Source organism: Phocoena phocoena, chromosome 9 (genome assembly GCF_963924675.1).
Source record: "Phocoena phocoena chromosome 9, mPhoPho1.1, whole genome shotgun sequence".
Taxonomy (NCBI): domain Eukaryota; kingdom Metazoa; phylum Chordata; class Mammalia; order Artiodactyla; family Phocoenidae; genus Phocoena; species Phocoena phocoena.
Window position 1 is genome coordinate 47,910,807 of NC_089227.1, and position 24,729 is coordinate 47,935,535.

Consider the following 24,729-nt stretch of genomic DNA (forward strand, 5'->3'; position numbering starts at 1 on the left):
GAATTTCCTGGCGGTCCAGTGGTTAGAATTCCATGCTTCCACTGCAGGGGGCATGGGCTTGATCCCTGGTTGGGGAGCTAAGATCCTGCAAGCCGTGCAGCCCGGCCAAAAAATAATAATAATAATTACGTTTTACATACTGGTGCACAAGATGACAGTCAAACACCCTATAGTAAGTTTTGCCTTCCTCTGAGGAATGGTTTCTTTTCTTTTAATTTTTTTTATTGAAGTATAGTTCATTTACAGTATTACATTAGTTTCACGTGTAAAACATAGTGATTCAATATTTTTATAGATTCTGCTCCATTTAAAGTTATTACAAAATAATGGCTATATTTCTCTGTGCTGTACAATGTAACTTCCTTCTTTACTTATTTTATACATAAATAAGTTTGTATCTCTAGTAATGGGTTCTTTAAAAAAAAATACAATAGTTGATTCATAATGAAAAGTGTGAATTTATGTCTGTTTCTTTCTTACAAAACAACTTTGCACATCCATTTTATCTGAAACAAGTGCTTAGTAAAAAGAACCCATTAATACAGCACTGACTCACAAGTACACCTTAAAAACCAACCAATAAACCTGTTTTTCTCCCTCCTCTATTGAGGTCGCTTACAGTGAAGGAAAACCCTTCAAAAGCCTGAATAGGCACCTTTCACTTTGAGTACTATTTAAAATCCTTGTATCAAGATTAGACAAATTTTGCAGTATGAATGTACCCTCCACGAAGCTCTATCCTGACATATGTTCTGACAGAAGAGAAGTAAAAAGCAACTTTTGGAGAAGAGATCTGAAGTGGAAGAAAGGGAAAGGTCCCCCTCACTGGACCGTGACAGACTCAAGGCACAAAGCCATACAGTTTCTCAGGATCACACCAGTCTAAAAGCATCAAGGGAGAAACACCAAATACCTACTCTCGAAGCCTCTCACCTGGACTCTCCCAGGTCACCATTCTGTTTATCTTCCTGACCCTTGTCAACCACTATGTGTCCCAACCTAGCCCACTGTATTTCATCTGGCACAGAAAATAATGTGGAAGATTAGCTTTCCCCAGAACAAAACTCATTCATTATCTGACTTAAAAAAAAAGAGAAAGAGGATAACATGTCTGTGAGCCGGTCCATTTAAAACCACTTTTCTTCACACATAAATATATATGGAATAGTTTTGACTGTACAAACTCTTTTTTTAGTCCCTCTGAAATATATTAAATAAGCAACAAGACTTTGGTCCTCCTAAAATATAAAATTTCCAAATATCTTTATATGATCTGCCTATTTCATTGTCCTTTTCGTAAGGATAGGGACCTGAGAAAGAGAGAGCAAGTTTGGCTAAAAAATTGGGAATCGTGCAAAAGGTTATCGATATCTCAATCATGTTGAACAGTGCTGTGAAGCTATTTCCAGAACAACAGTGAGTGAAGCAATTAATATGTCAGCAACTATATTACAAAACATTTCTTTCTTTATTCGTAGGTTCCTCAGCAAGGTATTTCAGTATATAGTTCAAGCCACACTTTCAAAAGTCGAGTTGCTCTAAAAGCCACTTTATCAAAATGTACTCCGTTGGATTTAACCTTTTAATCATCTTAAAGTCTCTACTATAATCTATAGCATATATAACATTCCCAAGAGCAATTTAATATAACTTCTTCATTTTGAAATTTCAACAAAAGATGTTCAAATTTTTCCCTTTGAAATAACAGCACAAATATTTATGATAATGGTACTCTACAAATATGTTTAAGAGATAATGAAGATAACAAGAGGTTAAAGCTCAGAAGAGGTCTTAGTGATAAACTAAAAGTAAGAGAGCCTCAATTACGAATAAGAAAACCAAAGCCTCAAGACGTAGATTTGTCCAAGTTCACAGAATATCAAGAAACTTTTGGTGTTACTTTCATTATCAATTAATAATATTTAACAGTGGTGTATATAATATACTTTAGTTGACAATGTGCAATGAATTAAATAAGTGCCTGCCCAAAATGACTTATCTCATACATGTTTATAGTATAGATATTAGCAAGTATGGCATATAAAATCTATATTGAAGTACTGAAGGAAGAGGAGAATCTTTAAAATAAAGAGCGAAGTCTGTCCATGAACAATTCCAATCAACGTAAAAGAATAATGAAAGCAAGAACATAAGAGCAGTAGGATAGAAATAAGCATCAGGTCATTACAAAAGGGCAAGGGTCTCCGCATGCTAGAAAAGACCAATGTAAAGATGAAAATTGGCATTAGCGCTTTTGTGCCTTTAAAGATACACTATGCTGAAGCAATCACTTAGCTTCATCAACAGCAATTTCAGATTATGTGAAGAAAAGTGCAGTGTCCCAAGGTAGGGAGTGATTCTAACCATCCTCTTTGCCGCATACACTAGTCTTCTTCAGTTAACAAATATGCTCATCCCTTTCTGGATCCTGCTGTTACTTCAGCTTCCTGTCTTCTTTCTCTCCATGAACTGCATTAACAGGCAGGCAGCATTTGTTGTCCCCACATTGCCACTTCATCTTAAGACCATGTCACCATCCCAAAATTCCTTTATCCTTGCTCTCTAGACCTTCCTAAGGTCTGCTGCCCTCATGGTATCTTTAATTTTAACATATCTCACGCCATACTCATTGCGTCTCCTACACTCCCTTTAAAAAGCATGCCCCGGATCCCATTTATATGAACTGTCCAGAAAAGGCAAATCCACAGAGACAGAAACTAGATTAGTGCTTGCCAGAAGATGTGGGAAGAAGGGGAATTAGAAATGACTGCTAACAGGCACAGGGTTTCTTTCTAAGGTGATGGAAATATTCTAGAATTAGATAATAGTGCTGGTTGCACAACATAGTGAATATACTGAAAACCGCTGAATTGTACACTTGAAGATGGTGAATTTTATGTTATTTGAATTTTATCTTAATAGAAAATTGCAAATTAAAAACAAATAAAAAAAGAAAAAGAGAAAAAATAAAATTAAAAAATAAAAACAAATGAAAATAAGCAAATATAAGAGCACGCACGCACATACACACACACACACACACACACACACAACATGTCCCTACTTCTTTCCTTTTGCCTTGAAAAATAATAAACTCCCCATAAGTGGAATTATTCAAGCAGAAGCTGAATGATCATCTGTCAGCAATATGCTATTGAAGGGCTAACTGAAGTGAGTGGGGCAATTACACTAAATTACCCTTAAGTATTTTTCATCTTTAAGTTTCTATCTCACAAACCAAGAGGAAGAGATCAGAACCAGGGAAATTTTTTTAAGTGACCAGAAAGAAAAAATATGAAGCATTACTTGAAAAGTATTCTCCTATTCAAAATGAAAACTGTAGAATATAATGAAGCAAAAGAACAAAAATGAAATAGATCCAAAAAGGAAGAGCATAGGAAATTAAGAAAAAATAGTAAATAAATTAGATAACAGCACAAAAATCAATAAATGATATTCAGAGTTTAACATAACAATATTTGTTTTGTTTATACAGAATTTATCCTGTATATAACTGTGTTTTTCTATAGAAATTCTGAAGCCTTTTTCTTTTTGAGTGGTGAAGAAGATGTTAGAAAAAAATCTAATGCAGACGAGATTTAAATCAAATTACTGCTGACCGGCATGTGACTGGATTAATAAAGTAAACAATGTATGGATGACATAATAGAAAGTTATTTTCCCCCAAATTCAGCCTCTTGTCTTTAAAGTCCATTACCCCAACACTAGCATCCTTTGTGAGGAAATTTAGAGAGGAATAAAAAATATTGTTGATGACACAAAAAGCAAGAAACTTTAAATCTTTCTACTACAAATAAATGCCGGCAAACATCTATAATAGTCTGCTGTAGAAAAGAATCTCTTTTAAATACTAAATGACCAATGTTCAGTGAAAAAAAAAAAGAGGTAGACCCACGCGGCATTAGAAAAGGGGTCATTCAATAACTATTCATTAGTTGATTTTACACAGTACATTAAAATATTTGACTTATTTACCTGGTTATAAACCATAATTTATAAACCATCAAATTTTAAAAGAAAGTTCAATTTAAATGTTATCCAAATAAAAGCAAGCTATATAAGATGATGATGCTTATACTCTCTCTAGAAGTTTTTAAATTTAGGCTTCCAAAAGAATGAGAGAAATGGAATTTCTGAGTCTATCAAGAACTTCCTACTCCTGTCCTTCTATAATTAAAAACTTAGACCACTGCGCTTCCCTGGTGTGCAGTGGATAAGAATCTGCCTGCTAATGCAGGGGACACAGGTTCAATCCCTGGTCCGGGAAGATCCCACGTGCCGCGGATCAACTAAGCCCATGCGCCACCACTACTGAGCCTGAGCTCTAGAGCTCACAAGCTACAACTACTAAGCCCCCATGCCACAACTACTGAAGCCCACGCACCTAGAGCCCGTGCTCCACAACAAGAGAAGCCACTGCAATGAGAGGCCCACGCACCGCAACGAAGAGTAGTCCCTGCCTGCCACAACTCCAGAAAAGCCCGCGCAGCAACGAAGACCCAACGCAGTCAAAAATAAATAAATAAATAAATAATTTTAAAAAAAAAAAAAAAAACCACTTAGACCACACAAAGAGTCCAAGATATGACTTTTTAATGACCCAAACTCCTTATGAATTTAGGGCTCATAATCCACTTTGGTATCCAGAAACAGAGTGCTTCATGCACTTTACAAATTTACACCTGTTTCATCTTCAAAGAATATTATCCCATACAACCAGCTACAGCAGACCCATCTGTAAAGCAAATCTGTTAAGTGAGCTTCCCCAACATTTCGTTACAAGCCCCTTTCAGAAGCCAGAAGATTATACTTCAAAATCATACTCCAAATAGTGACCAGCAGCATCAGCACCAACTTGAGAGCTTGTTAGAAATGCAAAATCTCACCCCAGACCTACTGTTTGAGAGTTTGCTATATTCCTTGAGAATATCAAATTCTGTTATAAAGGTCAAGAAAACAAATGGAATGGATGAAACTCTAAGAAGTGATAATCACTGATGGTAAGTGAGCTAATACTCAGAGACTCAGTTTATAGATAATGAGAGCTTGTAAGGCCAAGACAAAAGTTACAAGATATGTTAAAAATACGTAAGTTAGTAACCTGTAAGACATTCCAAAGTAGAAAATATTGTGGAACAAACAAGAGATTTACTTGTAGATAGAAAGGGGTGGAAAGACCAAGTCATTACCATACCATCTCTGGTCTGACAGGTATGCCATCTCCATATCGCCACCCAGTATGATCCTATTCTGGACCCACAGGTGCTCTAACCAAGAAATGCAAATAATGCCCATGGCTCATCAGCAGGCAAACTGGCAAAGCTACAGCTGTATCTAAGTGTACTTGTCCCCACTCTCTTCCATACAGCAAGTATGTATCCCAGGAAGTACGATGCCAAGGGCATCACGAGTCTGTGGAGTTCTTGCTCAAATATCAACTCTAGCCCTCATAACCACACCATCAATGGGAAAGGCTGATACAAAAGAGAGAGGGACAGGACACATGAATTTTGTGTACCCAGGACTCAGGTAGTGAGTCCAATCTCTTTTGCACCTTAAGTGTGTTAACTTACCCCCACTGCTTTCCTCTTGCTTCTGGCTGTGTGTTTTAAACTAATTTGATAAATCGTGTGATTCAAGCATTTAAATTTGGTTGCTGAGCCTATCTATTCCATACCTCCAGGATAGCTGGGAGTGTACTTGGAGGCTAACCATTGCATCAAGGTAATTTCCTACAAAACAACTACTGAATAAGAAATATGCATTTTAAAAGGTCCCCAGGTGATTGATATGCAAATTCAAGTTTAGAAGCACCGAGCAGGACTGTTAGAAAGAGAACGCTGCACAAAGACAGAAATTTGGATTTCAGAACTATGCTCAGAACACCATCCTGAATAAAAGGCCTTGTGTACCCCCTGACAATAACTCAGAGCCCCAAAAGAGGGAGAGAATGCTAAGAGACCCATTTTCAACAACTATCATGTAAGTCTCAGAGAAGCATTGCTGCCCTTGGTGACCCTCCTTTGAACACCAGCTCTGTAAAGCTCGAGACAACTTGAGAAAACACACAGAAGAGTATAGCATTAAGTATCCCAACATTAACCCAGCAATTTCATCTTCTGGGAATTAGGAAAATAACCTTTTTCAGATATGCTATGTTTCAAGAACACCAATCCAAAGGACATAAGGCTACCAAAAACAGAAAAAGAGTCATGACTTCCTTAACAAGATTGCAGTGATGATCTTAGAAAGATCATCCAAGAACAGAGTTGAGCAGGATGACTGAAGAAGTGACCTTAATGGGCTGTACACCTCCCACCGACCACCGGTTCCTGACTTGATCAGCTCCAGTCATTTTATGTATTTATTACATTTGCATTGTTCCTGACACATATAGTAAGGGCTCAATAAATGTTCTGAATTAATAGAAAAAATAATTTTAAATGTCACCCGTTCTATCTTTGATTTATCTAAGACAAATTTAATTCAATTCCTTGGTTCTGAGAAATTCCCGAGAATGAAGGTATAATTCCACATCTCAAATTAGCATCTTCCTAACACTCCCTCATTCCATATCTCGAAGTTGGATTTTACATTTTCTATTATTAATTCCATTCTAACTTTCCATGACACTATGAAACACATTAACGTATCCATTAAGAAACGATCTGACCATTTCTAAAAGTCACCAACAATTATACATAAGGGATATACTACACAGGAAAGATCAGCTATTATTTTGATATTTTTCTAGGTTCAGATTTAAGACATCTTAGGGAAATATCTATTTAAAACATCTATAGAAGAACTGAAATAGAAACTGAGGACATTGTCTCACACACACAAGATCTAAAACAAAAGACCAAGAGTGTTGAGAATGTTTACTCTAGTGAAGAATAAGATGAGACTATCGGAAAAAGAATGTAAAAGTTCTAAAAATCATTTCTGTAAGGAATATGCTTCCTATTACTTCTAAAATAGGGAATGTGTTTCAGTTTCAAAGGAAAAGATTTAAGTTGGAAATCATAACTTCCATTCCATAAATATATATTTATAAAAAGAATAAGGAAACACACATAGGGAATGGCTGAGTGTATTCCCTTCCAAATGATCTACCAAATCCTGTTCACTCCATGCACTTAGTATAGCCAAGAACAGTTAAAGTACTCATAGGACATTAGACACTTCAGCACAGGTTTTCACACTGTGTTTCATGGGTTTTAAATACCATGTGTTTAAGAATTGACTCTACAAGCTCACAGAGGAAAGAGGGAACCTTATAGATTTTTGTGTCCTCTGCAGCTAACAGCATGAGAAAAGACATATGATAAGCCTTCAATAAACACTTACTGAATTTAATTATTACCACTCTCTGAGGCAAAAATCTTAACTGGAGAATAATCTGAACACTACCATCATCACCAGTAGAAAAGTAGCACTCAAAACTTCCAAGTGAATCCACTTACATGTTAAACAATGGGAACAAGAAAGAGTAATTGTCTTATTCATTACGAAGGGCTAAAAATGAATCTTCTGTTTGGAAACTTAATCCACTCCAACTAGTACTGTTAACTGCCCACTAAAACGTAGCACATTATCTTTCACAAATCTGATGCTTGATCCATATTCTTAATGAAATGTGTTGAACTTAAATGTATGTAAGCTAGTTCGTTCCTTGTTACGTGAAATAAATACACAGTCTATTACGTGAAAATTCAGAGGCAAAATGCTTATTGTTATAAATGGCAGAAAAAAAAAAAAATCACTTCAATTTCAAAGTATCACACCCAAAACCTGGTTTGTTCACAAAAGAGCATCCAAATTTCAATGATCCTTTAAATCCTTTAAAATCCATTAAACCTATTACTATGCAGTTACATATTGTGCAGCATAGGGCCCAAATGCAAGGCTGGTGCCCCATTTGGTTGCCAAATTTTCATAAACTGCTATCCCCCGTTAGGGAGTCAGCCAGTGGTTTTAACAAACTCCCTGAAGAGTTCATTTCAGTTATTCCTGCCTTGCTCAATGCGTAACAATTTAATCTTATTGCTTTCTTCCTCAGGGGTAAAAAGATGATGTTCCAAGGGGAGCACCTGCAAAGCGGATGTAAAAGATGAAATTTAGAAGCTGCTGGATAGGCCTAGGGGAAAGGCAACTCTAAAGAGAGTACCTACCATTGGGGGGTAGGGGAGAGAATGACAAAGGAAGGTGGGAAAGGGCAGCGAAGAAACTTAGCTTACTTAGAAACTAGATTCACAACTCCAGTAGTTATTTCAAACTTAGTTTAATTTGACATGGCCCATTCTGACCCAGAACTTTTGCTTTACACGATGAAAGAAAAGTCTGCCTGCTAACACCAGTAAATAATTTCATAGATTATTAGTTTATTTCATAGTTACAGAAAGGTCATATTTATCTTTGCTAGGTAAATTATGTATCTTAAAGCCTTCTATGAAAGTTTCATAAGATGGAAATAACAATAGACAGTGACTTCAGATTTTGAGGAGAAAATTTAAGAAGATACCAGATCTAATTCCAAATCTATCATATATACACACTGTGTAAGCTAAAAGCCCCTAGAAAGTGGTTTCAAACTACATATTCTGCCACCACAAGCCCCCAGATTCCCCTAGGAGGGCATGCCAGCATCTTGGGGCTGAGCCGATGGACAAGTACACTTTGAAAAAGCACTCCAGGAGATTCTGATACTCAACCAAACACCTCCTGTCCCACTGCCATTATCAGCTAATAATGTTTCACCACCGCTGCGGATGTACTTTGTGCTATTCTTCTATTCCAAATGTTAACTAAGTGAAGTCATTAGAATAGAGCGTCTGAATTCAATTGGCATTTATCCAGATTTTAAGAGGTAAAAATAAATCCATGAATGGCAAATCAATTTAACATCCTTTCACACAATTTCATTTTAAAGCCATATAACAAATTCTGAACTCAAAGCTATTTAGAGTCATAGCTTTCCAATTATTTAAGTCCGCTAACATATTTCCACGAATCCAACATTCATTACCAAGTAGCAGTACAAAAAAAAAAGTTCCAACATTCCTCACAATCCACTTACACTTAAGTAAGGGATAACTCGGATTTTTTAAGCAAGTAAATAAAGAATATTATTTCAAGGTTATCATAACTCTCCCTTTGTACATTATACCTCATATCCTACAGTGTTTCGATTCAGATAATTTTATTATTCATGGGTAATTTCAAGTAAAACTAGTTAAAGAAGTAATTCTATTTCAAACTAACACTCCTGGTTTTCAGTGTTCATATTATTCATACACCCGTCCATTGGAATGTCTCTCAAAATCCCCAAACTTCTTCAACTTCAGTATTGCTCAGTACTGGTTTAGACAACTATAAAGCACATCAGGAAATAATATCTCTCAAACTCCAAACTTTTAAAATCACCTGATAACATGTGTATATCAACAACCTTGAATTCTTTATAGCTGTCAAAGCTAGTCTACATACAGTCAGGCCCAAATACTAAAAAACAAACAAACAAACAAACAAAAAACTTAGAAAAAACTTCAAAAACAAACTGAGAAAATATACTTACCTTAATTGGAGCACTACTAAACTTAATTTTCCTAGTTGCCGGGATGTCTTCTTCTTCTGGCAATCCAACGATTTCTGAGTATTCCATATCAGGTTGATAGTAATTGTTTTCATCACTATCTTCCTGCTCATCCTGTTCAGTGCCTGTTTCTCCCCAGTCTGAATTATACCTGGATCTCACCCTATATATATTATAGTCACTGTGCATGTAAACATGGGAGCTCCCAAAATTATTTGAATCTTCGAATACTTCCTTTCCACAACTGAATCTAGACGCATCAGCAGAGGTAAAATCACCACCTGCGAGTTCTTTCTTCTGTTGCATTGCTGCCTCACTCCCAACCAAATGAGCTTCTGCGTCTTCGTTTTGTGGTGAAGGGATTTCAGGCTCTGTAACTGCCTTGTTTTCAGCACAAGGTTCTTCAGGAATGTCTCTGTCGATTCTGTCAGGAGTCTCTTGGTTAGATGTGGAGTCCTCGGCTTCCTTGCTCTGCTGTGCCTCTTCACTGGGCACTGAAGCTAGAGAGGTACTTTTCGAAGCCACTTCTAGTACTGGAGTTGTATTACTCTTCTGAGCATCCTCTGCATCGTCACTGTGTTTGCTTGGAGGAGACCAAGAATTAGAATCCTTAAGGTGCCCAAAGGTGTCAAGATTTGTAACAGTAACCGATGGTAAATTCAGGGGATAATGCCCAGTCACTGAGTATGCACTGTTCTCAGCCTTCTCAGAAATGATGGCACTGGGGGAATCGGTGTTCTCCAATACTGCACTCAGTTGACTCACAGTTGGGGAGACGGCCTCCGTCCGGGAGCTAAGGCTGTCCAAGGAATCAGTACTGCCTCTGTTGGACTTAGAACCACCCCATTCATCCTGAGGTTCACTCCCTCCACTTTTCTCCTTCTTTGGGGAATAGCGATTGTTCTGTCCTGATTCATGCACACTTCTCTCAAACATCTTGCGAGTTTCTGTGAACTTAGAATATGAAGGGCCATCGTACATTGTGTCAAATCTACTAATTCGTTCTGAAACAGAGGACTCCAACTTAACAACTGAGCCATCTGTTTTTTCCAGAAATTCTTTGGGCTTCATTCGCCTCTGAGGGGATGAAGATCCACCTTTCCCCCTTGTTTTGGCAATGACTGCAGCATTCTCACTGGGTTCCATACCCATCTGCATAAATAGATTTTTAATTCTGTTGACATTGGAGCCATATTTCCTTCCCCTGCTCTGCTGGGATCCCTCACCTTCTTTTGTTTTTTGTTCCCCATCTGACTTGGGTTTGTCAAAGGTACTTTTCAGTGCCTGGAACTCAGTTCTATATGCATTCCTGTGAGGAGAGGCACTTCTGAGAGTGGTACGTTCACCTGAAGACTCGGTTTTCAACATTTTTACTTCAGGGGTGAAAAGCCAATGTTCATAATGATCAGGAAAAAAAAACAAAAAAAACCACAAAACACCTCTCTTCTCTAATCACCAGTATCTGGTCAAGAAAAAGTACCTCTCAAATGGCATACTGTGTCAGTGATCCTCCCAACAGGTGTATTAGGAAATTATGCAGTCAAGAGTTACACAAAATGGCTTTTTCAAAGCAAGACTAGAGGTTCATCTGTAATAGAAAAGAACGAATTTCTGAATTCATTTACTTATCTGAATTTACGTTTAGTCAACTATTATACATTTTTTTCCAAAGTGGCTTGGCCACATGTCAAATAAGAAGAAATTACATATTGAAATGGGAATTTCAAAGCCAAGAATTTAAAAGTTATAACTCTGATTGGTCTTTGGTAACAAAGCTGTTTCAAACATAACTTGAGACCCCTACCAAAATCACACACATATACACATACAAGTGACACATAAGTATACTTCAAAGCAATACTTTAGCCCAAGTTTTGGTTGGTTTTGTGAATGACCTTAAAAGAAACCAGCAGTTCCTAGATCTTTAAGAAATCATCAAACTGTCCAGAAAAATGAAATTCACTTGAGATTCTCCACATCAGGTAGAACTTATTCTTTCTATACAAGCACAATTGAAAGTTCAGAATCTATGTTTACAAACTCCAAAACGTGTCTACAGAGGCTTATTTCACTCCTTCTGGTCCAATATTCTCATCTACAGCATCCCCAAAACAACACTAGTGCAATTTCAGACCAAAACAGACAGAAGAAAGTTCTTAAATGGCAGTAAGTTTCACTGTAAGTTCAGAACCACATCAAATATTTGGAAGTTTCCTAAGAGTGAACATTATTAATTATAGAGTGGGATACAGGATATCATGGGAATAAATGTATGAGAACGTGAGGATCAGAAAATTAAGGACCATGAAACCTCTTTTCATAGCCCTGATTTGTTTATTACACTTGCCTCTAACTTACTACAAGCTCAGAATACAACGCAATACGTGCTGGTCTCCTCTAGCCCACAGCTGTATTTCACATCAATATGCCAGCAAGCAAATACTTCAAGATCCGCTGAGGAGCAGATGTTGTAGTTCTAAAGATTTTTCATTTTGTTTTTGTTTTGTTTTTTAATGTTAGGCGGAGCCCTATCACCCTCACGCACCATCAGACGAGGAAGCACACACTTTCACTTAAACCGTCTCCAGACTCGGCTCCTGGCCCAGCACGCATGCATGGCCCATGCAGACAAACAAGAAAGGCTTCAGAGTGTGGTGCCTGTTTTTTTTGTCAAGCTTCGACAATCTCCTTCTACCCTGACATTTGTGTAAGCCATACACACCCTCCCCTCCCCCCAACACCCCCCCCACTCCCTCCCCCGCCAATTCGAACCCGAAGGGGCGGGGGGCGGGGGCGCTGGGGCCGCCGGGGTATTCAAAACCTGCCCTCACAAAAGACAAACATAAATAACACCAACTTGAGAGACAGCCGATTCCCGAGCCTGGTTCGGGACGCAATCCCTCGGCCCCGGGCAGGGGCAGGGCCGGGAGAGCAGGTGACGCCAAGCGCTATGGTAGGAGGTCGCTGTCTAGCTTTGTGCCAAGAAGCACCTGAAGTCCTAACACATTGGCTGCGGCTCCCGGCGGCTGCCAGGCGGATCCCAGTGTGGCATGGGGAGAGCCGAGCTCCCCGTCCACATTAAAAAAGAAGAAGAAAAAAAATTACAGGGTAATACTAATAAATCCCTTTGTTTTTCCTCCCAGTGTGCCAGGAAACAATAGATCCCACCGATACTGCCTCCGATCCTCAACCTAACGCTCCCCAACCGCAGCCCACCCCCACCCTCAGCCTGCAACTCAGCCTTTGTACATCCCGATTTTTTCCTCCTCATCTCCACCCTCCCCAGCTCCTCGCCCCGCGCACATCCTCCCCCTTACCCGAGCGGGAGCCGCCGCCGGTGGGGAGGGTCGGGCGGCCGCGGCTCCCACCCCCGCCTCCGAGGCGCCCCCCGCCCCACGGTGGCCGCGGTTCGGCTCGGCGCCGGCCCGCTCGCTGCCCCTCCACCCGCTCCTCCCGGCGCAGCGCGATGGGCGGCTGCGGCGGCCGCTTCCACGCGCGCCGCGGCCCCCCACGCGCGCCCGGCCCGCGGCGGGCGGCCCCGGGAGGCGCGCTGCGCTCCCTAACGCCATTGCGGGCGGGCGGCGGCCCGGGCCCCGACGCACTCGCACACTCGGGCCGACCTGGGGAGGGGGTCCCAGCCCGGGCAGGGGCTTCGCCCACGTGCGGCCGCCCGCGCCGGGCCGTTTGGCTGGCGGCGTAGCGGGGGTGTAACGGGGGAGAGGCCGCGGGGGTGAGGAAGGCCCGGGGTAACAGGTGCCTCACCTCGGCTGATGGGATTAACTCTAGGGCCGCAGAGAGAGGGAGCCCGGCAGCAAAATCCCAGGAGAGGGAGAGAGAGGGAGCCTCTGGCGGCCAACGGAGGGCGAAAAGCACCGGCCCGAGGCGAGGCCGCCCCACCCCCTCGGCCGTGGGCGAGGGGCCCCTCGGGCCTGGGGCAAATCCTGCCCTTCAGCTCGGGTCCTGGTTTCGCGAGAACTGGGTTCTTGGGCTGTCTGTTGCTGGGGCCCCACGAAGTCTGCAGTTAACTCCGTGACCCCAGGGCATCCAAAACCCTGGGCCACGCTCCTGGCAGGGAAGGCCGGCACCTAGGCCCAGATCCAGAGTGGCCTCCACTCCTCCGCTTAGGCCACTGTGCTTCGCCTAATACCCACCTTAACCTTCCGCTGCTAAAAGGAAAGAGGTGAGGAAATCTTCTGACTTCCTTATCAGGAAAGAGCTTTTCAGACTCCCCTTTTATAAATGCTCAGTTACCCCCTCCTTTCCCCATCAAAAATTTCGGAAGTGTTACAGCCTTACTGCAAAATATAAAACCAATCATAACCGTCAATATAGACCTTTAAACCAACTCTCAAAAAAACTGTGGAGTAGAAACTTTTAAGGATAATTTTTCAAGAAGGTAAAAATATACTCTAACAGAAATGTAAAATGAAGCTGTGTCAAAAATGTTATTTGACTCATCAGTTAGGGAGGGAACACCAAAATATTGCAACCCATCCAAATGAGAATGTGAAGAGCAAAGCTTTATGGAAAATCAGAAAAGAGGCAAAACTGGTTAATAAGGCACTAAAATGTAATATTTTGAATTATCTCCTATACAGGGCAGTGATAACTGTATCTCTAAGGAACAAAATAATTTTGCATATGTATAGATACAGAATTTTGCATATGTATAGATAAGAACCATTTACAGTATTGTTAAGTTTCTAGGGCTTATAGAGTCGTAAAAAGTCAAAGGCAAGCAAAGGTGCAAACTACTGTAGAACCATGAAACTCCAGAGTCCTTTAGATAACATCCAGCATTCCACTGAAAGGACACTCAATAATCTTTTGCCCATTTCAAAGTCTTACAGGAGTTTTTCCAACAGAGCTATTATTATCTACATTTTACAGATGGGAAAACTGAGATTTAGGCTTTGTAACTTACCTACAGCTTTATCGCTAGTAAATGATTATGGCTGCATACGAACTCCGGCAAGTCTATACACAGAATTTATACTCTGGAAGCAAAATCTTTTCTTGCTTAATTTCAAAAGAGCTTTGTAGCTGCTCAATTCTATGTATCTCTTACTTTGAACAGTGGAATTTTTTCTTCAAGCCTCACCAAATTCTGGGTGCTTTCCCAAGAAATTGGTATTCCCTGTCTACGACGTGGATGTCACTTCTATGAGCATAAACAGATGTAACAGGCAATGTGAGGGGGCTTGTGGTTCCAGTCTCCACTTTTGGAAAGAACATTTGTGTTGTCTGGGGTAATTAGGTGGAAAAGTTCCTGTCATTTATTTGCAGTATGGAAACCATGTTTTTTAGGAGAATAACCTAAATAAATGCAGGAACCTAATCACTACAGTTCTATCTGTAGAAGAGGGGGCAGAGTTGGCAACAAAACCAGTCTTACACCTCTTTACAAAAAGATGATTCATACAGAAAAGCAGCCTAAAGAATTTGGTTGGTTTAGGTCTCACTTTTTTTTTAATGTGAACCTTCTGGAAAAATTCATACTGAAGGGATGAATGACAGAGGTTTTTTTTTAACTGTTTTTTTAAATTTATTTAATTTATTTTATTTTTGGCTGCATTGGGTCCTCATTGCTGCCCGCGGGCTTTCTCTAGTTGCTGTGAGCGGGGGCAACTCTTGGTTTTGGCGCGCGGACTTCTCATTGCGGTGGCTTCTCTTGTTGTGGAGCACGGGCTCTAGGCGCGCGGGCTTCAGTAGTTGCGGCACGCAGGCTTAGTAGTTGTGGCTCGCGGGCTCTAGAGCACAGGCTCAGTAATTGAGGCGCACGGGCTTAGTTGCTCCGTGGCATGTGGGATCTTCCCGGTCCAGGGCTCGAACCCATGTCCCCTGCATTGGCAGGCGGATTCTTAACCACTGTGTCACCAGGGAAGTCCAATGACAGAGTTTTAAAAACATAATTTTTCATAATTTCAGATTCCTGGATTGTCCATAACCTACCTTCCATTTCTAACACTTACCTGAGTGTTTGAAGGGACTGCTAGACCAGTAGTAATTAACCCAATACATGTGGTTATTTAACTTTAACTCAAATACAATTTGAAGTTAAGTTCCTTAGTCCCACTAGCCACATTCAAAAGACTCAGTAGCTACCTACTGAACAGTGTAGATACAGAATATTTTCATCACAGAAATTTCTATTGTCAGTGCTGTCTTAGACAACATTTGCACTTCCATAAAATAGGAAAGGTATTTTAACTTTATAAGGATCAAAACTTAGTTCAATAGATCATTAATGTACTGAGGATAAGAGGTCATAAATTTTGCCTGTTCTAATCGAAAAGGGACTGGGGCAGTGTTAGGTGAAGTTTAGTACTGACATGCAAGGCATCCAAAATGCAATGTATTATATTTGGGAAAGAGGGGGATTTTGATTTTCATATGTGATTTATTTTATAAATCATGTAGAATATTGTGGGCTGTTACTCTTATTTCCTTTGTAACCAAGAATGGACCATAAGATTAGTCAATAAAAAGTACAAAATGTATTCTACATTGTCTTAGGGGTTTTCTCAATATATTTTTTCAGTTTTCATAATGGATATTGAGTATCTATTCAAATAATTAAATTATTCATATGTGAAAGTGAAATGTTGGGTGTAGTTGTGAAATTAAGCCTAAATCAATCCCAAATAAAATTTTAAGACTAGAGGAAATTGACTAAGCTGAGCCTGAAAACTGCCTATCACTCCTTGATTTATAGCATGAAAGCACCTGGATGATTGCATGTTAACAAGTTCATAAAGGGAGAGAAAAAAATAGAATGAACTTGGAGGTCTCTAGAATAATTTCTTTATGGAATAGGTGAAGTAATGGAAGATCAATTCCTATAGGTAGTTTTACCCATAACTTTAGCTTAAAAGGATATTTTACTCATACTACTGTCTCTGTACCAGTAGTAATAAGACAAGGGTGTTGACAGTAATGAGGCACTTGTTTACCAAAAGTTTAGTTATAACTGCTTATTTTACGTTTGTAAATATCAGAGTGCTTTGTCATCTTTAGATGTGAATGTTGATATTCTGGCATCTTAAAGGCCCATCTTTTAAAGTAACCATCCCTATTTAAGGGTAAAAAATTAAGTATGTATTTTTTAGTCTTACAATATTTCACACACACTTCATTGTAGAGGTAAAATATACTTCTGTAAAATAGTGATAGAGTCCTCAGGCTTACATTCAGAATACATCAGAGATATCTATGAACAGTCTGATTTTGTGATGCTAGTTATAAAATTAAGCTTAAATGGATTTTGTAATCTAGAAGGTATAATTTTTGCCTAAATAAATTGATAATGATTCAGCGTGACTTTCTACCTACATTCATGGCTAGGGCGTGCCATTGAAAATTTATACCATCATTTTGGTTCATTTTGCATTCTACAGTACAGCCAGTATCTTGGCTTTTCAGCCTGAAGTAGGTTCATGATAGGTTTGAATATTTACTTTTAGTTGCTACAAGTAATAAACTATAGAACTTCTTGGGATTTCTTAAAGTCATTTTTAAGTTATTATTAATACATTAGCTCTACAAATAAACCACAGTAGATTTACACAGCACATTTAGGCCAAGGTGATACATCTTCTCTCTTTTCTCTATTTTTACTTTATTTGGTTGCCCACACAAAACACAGAAAACCAAGAGTTTTATTGCACCAGACTTGTGTGTGATGTTTTTATTACTGTCACTACTTCTCAGGTTGAAACAATACCTGCTATACCAATTCTTTTTGGTTTTCAGTTTTATAGTGGTGCAAATTGCATGTTGAAAAACAAGTGTTAGGTATTTATCTGTCTTTACAGAAACCCATTTTACTTTCAGCAGATTAGCCCCTCTGGCAGAAGGATTCTAGGAGTGGTACACAACCTGCCAATCCTCTACGCACAAGGTGCACCTGAACTCTGGCATCCTTGCACTTGGCAGGTTGTCTACTCTGCTTCAGAATGATTTATTATTTCAAGACTGAAACAAATAAGAGAGACACAGCGACCCTTCACTGAGAGAACAGTTAGCAAAGTGTCAAAATGAGATTCAAATCGAAAACCTTTTACTGAAATTCATATTCAGTACTTTTTTTACTGTAGAGATGCTAAGCCTAGTTATTGAGCTATATAATAGCGTAGCTCTCTTTTGCACACAGCTGTTGGGGAAAATAGTTGTCCAAAACAGTCTTAATTGTGAAAATATGGGGGAAAAAAAAATCAAAGAATAACAAAGGTATCTCAGTAGCTCCTCCATTCCATGGCATTAGCCTTGCTCAATTAATTATTAAAGTAAGTAAATAAACATCCCTGTTTGTCTCCAATTAAACAGGAGGTTTCTGTGATTTTATTTCCATTTCCAGTCTAGTTCTAGTAATAAAACCTCCTTGAGGTCCATTACAGTCCCGCTTTACACAAAATTCAAATTATAACACACTGCATTTTAAGAAAGCTCTAGTATTTAATTTGTAGATGTGGTCATCTGCTTTTAGAAATAATAAAAAATTTGCTCTGAAGTTGTTAGTACATTTTCTATAGTTTCCTAGCCATAAGCCTGATGTCCAGCATAGAATCTTGTCAATTACCATTAACACAATAGTTTCAAATAAAGTTTGAAAATATAGATGAATGACTTACATGTTTATACACTATTAAACTTTTGAATTGGGTGAATAATGAACAGGAACTTATCCTAATCAGCGGGCAGATCTTGAGCAACCAACCCTCTTGTTCTTGTCCTAGAACGGTTCCCAACGCTGTGATTGTATTTGGAGATGTTGCTGGCTTTAGAGCTAGTTTCTTTTTGATTAAGCCACTACAAAGTTCTTTACTTAACTAGTATCTTTGATTAGATTCTACGTGTATATATGGATCACATACTTTCTCAGGGTTTTTTTTTTTTTGGATTGTTTTTAGAAGAAAAAAGCTTTAAAACTAAAATTATAAGGTGTTAGTTTTCTAAAAATGTATTTATATAAGCTGAAATAAAGCGACCAGTTAGTCTAGAAAATCTTGTGTCTGAATCCTGCTCTTGATTTTTGTTTAGTTGAGCAAAGCACTGTTAAATTCCACATTAATAATTATCTGGCCTACAAGCTAAGTTTTGTTCCTTCATATCACATTACTTTTAAAAGAAAGCCATGGGCACCAACATGGTACATGTCTATGGAAAAAATCAGAATACTACTTATCTCCTTATTGAAGTGTGATAAAACTTGAACAGTAATCTAAGCCTCTTCTTTATTTTGCGAATACAGTAACAATAGAGTGAACAGTTGAAAATAGTTTCATACCTAGCTGGGTCCTCAAAGGAAATGGAATTTATATTTATGATTCTGAGAATAGAAACAAACACATTAATGAGAGATGAAATTGAGCTTTATTAATGAAAATTTTAGAAGGGGGTTAAATAGTATAGTTTCAAAAACGCAAACAAGATATTATCTTTGCTAGAAATGTAAATTTGACCTGACGTAGCTTTAAAGGGAAGGAAACTGAATTTTGTGGATTTTAAAAAAAATTTTTGCTTTGTTCTAGAAGCTAACAATTTAGTCTGACATTATTTTGTGAAGCCTGAAAACTTTCTTATACTAAATTACATGTGTTTGCAGTGTGCTATAATATTATTTATGCAAAGTGTATATATTTTGCAAATTCATAAGCTGAGCCCACCTCAAGAGCCTCAGAAAGTGAGCAAGACCAGCAACCTAGAACCAAATGATAGACTACCAACATGCTCGGCCGAGGGAGAGTTGGCTCAAGGCCAAATGAAGCATCTAGATGCATAGTCGTTTATCATGTGATGTAGTTTTACTTTCTGAAAAGCACATGCACCTTCAAAAGTCTAACACTAGGCATAAAACTGACACCGAGATACCCTCGCATGAGTGCCAACCCGGAAACTTACATATAGGCACATTCTCCAAAACATCTGTACATCATCATCACCTCATTAAAACTGTTTGATCACTTATGTGGGATTTTCGAATCACAAAGTCAATGTATACTATAATGATTTTAATTTTGCTTTAAATGAAATTGTCTCCAGCTATGGAAAATACGACTTCTCTGAAAGATCCTAGCCATATGTTTGGGTATATAAAACCTAAGAAATATAAGGAATGAAGAATTCATAACTGAGGAATTAATAAAAATACAAAATGTTTCTAATATATCACTATCTTGTAGGTTTGCCATGTAGAAATCAAATACACAATTGATTCTGAAATAGTTATCGGTAGAATTTGACATTATAAAAAGGAAACTGACTTCTATATTACTTAAGTTCAAAAGAAACCAATTATGGTGGCCTATGGAATCATTATTAAATAAATTAAGACTCTGTGATGTTCCTTGCTCATAGAAAGTTTGATTTAATTCAAAATATTTCTCTTTGTTAGTATCATATCCACTGACTTCAAACCTTGTGTGAAAATGAGAGTCACCTAGAGTGTTCGATCAGATTCAAATTCCTGGGTTCTATGTCAGCCTTCCTGAATAGGAATCTCTGCGATGGAATCTAGTAAACTCCAAAATGTTCCAAAGGTGATTCTGTTGTACAGCTGGACAGTGGATGGATATTTGGGAAGCACTAACTAGATGATGTAATGGATACTAGAATCTAGTGAGTTGCTCATGTCTAGCATATACCTGAAGTTCTCACTCCTGAATCACCGTTTGGTGAACCCTGTATAGCAGGGTTGTCATATATGTGGGGAAGCTTCTGAGACCATGAATAGGAAGTATCAGAAACCACGATAGCCCCATCTTCCCTATTACATTTTTGGTTATGGAGGTCTACTCCTGGCTTTTTGGTTAAGATGATAGTGACAGCCATTGCTTTATAGTTGCTATCCTTATTAGCTCTCTACAATGATCCAAGTAGGCTAGAAAAACTTATAAATGTGGTACTCACATATCTACGAATTGAAAAGTCTTCTTGAGTTCTTCTGCTCAAAACTTTCCTGTAACTTCTAGACTATCCAGAAAAATACTCTCTTAGAATGTACTTAAATTTGACAGTACAGTGATATGTTAGCTACCTTTGTTGAGATTTCAGAAATTTCTTGACCAACTGGTGGATACTTCTCAGAGCCACTGAAATTCTAATTCCACCAGAAAATGGAGAAGTTTTGGAGGCAGCCAAGTATCGAGCATGTTGTTAAAAGACCGTTTTCCAAAAAGGCAAAATCATGACTCCCATACAGATTTAAGAATGAAAATGTGTTAATGATTTTATTTAATTCATTAATAACAAAACTAATAAGATATTACAACCAGTTCAAGGGAGATTATTTTTTAGAAACATATTTATAGATAAGAAATATTGAAATTAATGTCTAAATGAAAGTAAAACTGGCCTCTTCCTCAGTTGGGGAGGGAAGGCGAGTAAACCTCCACCTGTCAGAATTTATTGGTCTATAGAGAGGAATTATTTTACTTTGCTATCAGCTGTCTACACATAGGGAGCTGTTCAAAGATGAAGGAAGACCAGAATCAGATAGCTGGAAGAATGTGATCTAAACAATGCACAGCTTTCCTTGAAGCATAATGTCCTTCTCACAATGCCAGACATCAGGACCTCCACAAGGGTTCTCTTCTTTATTTCCAAACACTTACATTAACAGTCTTTGACTATAAACAGGAATGTTCATACCAGCATTATTAATAATAGTTCAAATGGGAAAGCAACAAAAATATCCATCAAATGCTGAATAAATAAAGTGTAATGTACCAATACAGTGTAATATATTTGGCAATGAAAAGAAATGAAGTAGTGATACATGCTACAAAATGGATAAAGCTTGAAAACATAGTAAATGAAAGAGGTTAATCACAAAAGGCCACACATTGTATGATTCCATTTACACAAAATGTCCAGAATACGCAAATCCATAGAGATAGAAAGTAGACTGATGCTTACTTAAGGCTGGGTCTGGGGGGCTGATGCTGGGGAGTGACAGCTGATGGGTGTGGAGTATCTTTTTGAAGAACAGGAAAATGTTTTAGAGTTATATGGTGGTAGTGGTTGCACAACCCTGTGAATATACCAAAACACACTGAATTGTACTCTTTAAAAGGGTCGGCTGTATGACATGTGAATTATCTCAATAAAGCTGTAAAGAAAAAAAAAACAACTTTGACTAATCTATAAAGAAGTCCACAGCCCCATAACCGGTTGCCTAGTCAAGTATGATTCTTATATTTTAAATCAAGTTAACTTCATTCATTAACCTGTAGTCTGTCACTGAATGGTCCTATATATACAGACCAATGGAACAAAATAGAGAACACAAATAAACCCTTACATATATGGCCAAATGATTGTCAACAAAGGTGCCAAAGATATACAAAGTGGAAAGGCTAATCTCTTGAACAAATGGTGCTGGAAAAACAGAATATAAAGCTGCAAAAGAATTAAGTTGGACCCTTATGTTACACCATATATAAAAATTAACTCACAGTGGGTTAAAGACATGAAAATAAGACCCAAATCTATAAAACCCCTATAAGAACACATAGGAAGAGCTTCATGATGTTGGATTTGGCAATGATTTCTTGAATACGACACTAAAAGCACAGGCAACAAAAGCAAAAGTAGACAAATGGGACAATAGTAACTTAAAATGTCTGTGGAGCAAAGGAAACAATCAATAAGGTGAGAAAACCTACGGTATGGGAGAAAATACTTGCAAACCATATATCTGATAAGAGGTCAATATCCAGAATACATAAGGAACTCCTACAACTAAAAAAAGAAAAAAGTCCTATTTAAAAATGAACTAAGAACTTGAGTAGACATACCTCCAAAGAAGATACACAAATGGCCAATATATGGCCAACAAGTATATGAAAAGATGCTCAATATCAGTAATCATCAGAGAAATGCACAATGAGATATTACCTCACACCCATTAGAATGGACACTATCAAAAAAAACAAAAAAAAAAACACAAGAAAATAACGATTATTAGTGAGAATGTAGAGAAATTGAAACTCTCGTGCACTGTTGGTGGGAATATAAAATGGTACAGCTGGTATTGAAAACAGTATGGAGTTTCCTCACACATTTAAACATAGAATTACTATACCCAGTAATCCCACTTCTGGGTATTTACCCAAAAGAGTTGAAAATCAGATCTTGAAGAGTTATTTGCACACCCACATTCACTGCAACATTATTCACAATAGCCAAGATTTGGAAGCAACCTAAATGTCCATCAGCAGAAGAATGAACAAAGAAAATGTAGTATATGCATACAATGGAATATTGTTCAGTCTTTAAAAATGAAGAAAAACATGTCATATGCTACAACATAGATGAAGCTAGTCACCAAAAGACAAATACATCATATTTCCACTTATATGAAATATCTAAAACAGATTCTTAGAAACAGAAAATAGAATACTGATTGCCAGGGGCAGGGGGAGGAGGGGGGAAAAGAGAAGTTGTTCAATAGATACGGAGTTTCAGTTTTGCAAGATGAAGAAGTTCTAGAGATCTGTTGCACAATGTGTATAAAGTTAATGCTACTATCTTAACTACTGTACACTTTCAAAAAGTCAGTAGCAAGTTTTATGTTATGTGTTTTTGACCACAATAGAAAAAAGTGTTTTTCATTGCTGCAAGGTGAACCTATAACACAGAAAATCAATTTTACATGTGTAATAATCCCTGGAGAATCATCGAAATCGAGGTGAATTGGCAGGAGAAGGTAATTCATACACAAGTACCCAAGTGTACTTTCCCAGGTTTCACATTTTTGACTTCGCAGATTCCTCGGAAGGTATGAAAATTGCTTCCTTATTTTTCAGGCACTTTATTACTTAACTGTGTTATAAAATCCAAGTGCCATATACTTTGAAAGTAAATAAATGCTTAAGTTCTTTTAAACCTGACTTTTGTATTTGTAATGGCAGGTCTGACTTCTTACTTTACTGATGCACAACAAAAAGTCAGACAACCGTTTCCTCATGAATCCTGATGTCATTTTGATTCTTCCCATCTGATAAGGAATGATTTTAGCTGTTCCAGACTAACTCGGATTCATCTTTATTCTGATTAATTGGGTGCTGTCAGTTCTCTGGGCCTTCTGCTATGAACTTAATCCCCTGAACTTGAGCCAGAGAAGACTCCAATTGCTATTTGAACTCTGGAGTTCCCATATCATTAGGCCTCACCCTTCCCCACTTTGAATTCTCCCTCTCTCTCTCTCTCTCTCTCTCTCTCATCATTCTCACCAGCCAAGTGGAAGCTGTATACCTAGTTAGCCATGAACATCTATAAATAGCAAATACATTTTCATTTCACTTATTCCACTTTAGCCTAAGAAATCAAGTTGAATTTCCTGATTCATTTAAAAAGCAAATTAACAGTACATTTTATTGGTCTAATAAAAAATCAAGCAGCTTGGTTATTGGTCTGAAACTTTATATTTGGTTTCATTAAATGTTTGACAAGTTTTAACATATTTATTGTAAATTAGGCTTTAATTCCAAACATGTTAAAACCTTTCCTATTGATTTAGATGTATACTAGTTTATAAAACAAGTGTAAGAAAACCAGTGGTGTGCTGATAAATGTTTAACATCTGGCTCTCCACAGGGATTAGGGAAGCCCTAGTTTTCAGTATTTGCCAATTGCCATGGTATAATGACTCCAACCATGGCCAATTTCAAACTACCAACATACAATTCCTGAAAATTTAATGGTCAGTTCTCATAGGCCAATAAGACCCAGCTCCAACTCACCACTGAAGAAAACCCACATATTATTAAAAAGAATACATTGACAGGTAATTAGTTACAATAAAATAATTATAGATTTTCTTTAAGAAAATGTTTTATAGTAAGTTTTTGAGCAAAAAATTATATATACAGTAAAATTTGATCAATATATTATTGCTCAAAGTAAAATATGAGATTAAAAGTGTTTGCTACTATATTTCTATTGTGTAAATTCATAAAAGGCACATTTTTTGACAATAGTGAGTTATGTCATTAGCAACAACTTCACATTTATCTAAAAAATACTTTTTTATTCTAAAATACTAAAACACAGTTGGCTGGCATAAGAGAAAAAGATTATCCAGTAAAAGCAAGTCACTGAGAGATTCAAAT

At 37.9% G+C, this 24,729-nt stretch overlaps 1 protein-coding gene across 4 annotated transcripts in view; it reads right to left on the minus strand.

Annotated features, from left to right (window-relative positions):
- The window catches only part of PPP1R9A (protein phosphatase 1 regulatory subunit 9A), a 311,948-nt gene extending 298,527 nt beyond the window's left edge, over window positions 1–13,421 (minus strand). For 3 of the 4 annotated variants that reach the window (XM_065883482.1, XM_065883479.1, XM_065883480.1), the window contains exon 1: window positions 9,599–10,984. In XM_065883482.1, coding sequence (XP_065739554.1) covers window positions 9,599–10,984 — 1,386 coding nt within the window. Of the gene's footprint in view, window positions 1–9,598; window positions 11,205–13,378 lie in introns of those variants that run through there. The other variant, XM_065883481.1, reaches the window with a different exon arrangement.
- Window positions 13,422–24,729: the final 11,308 nt, after the last annotated feature.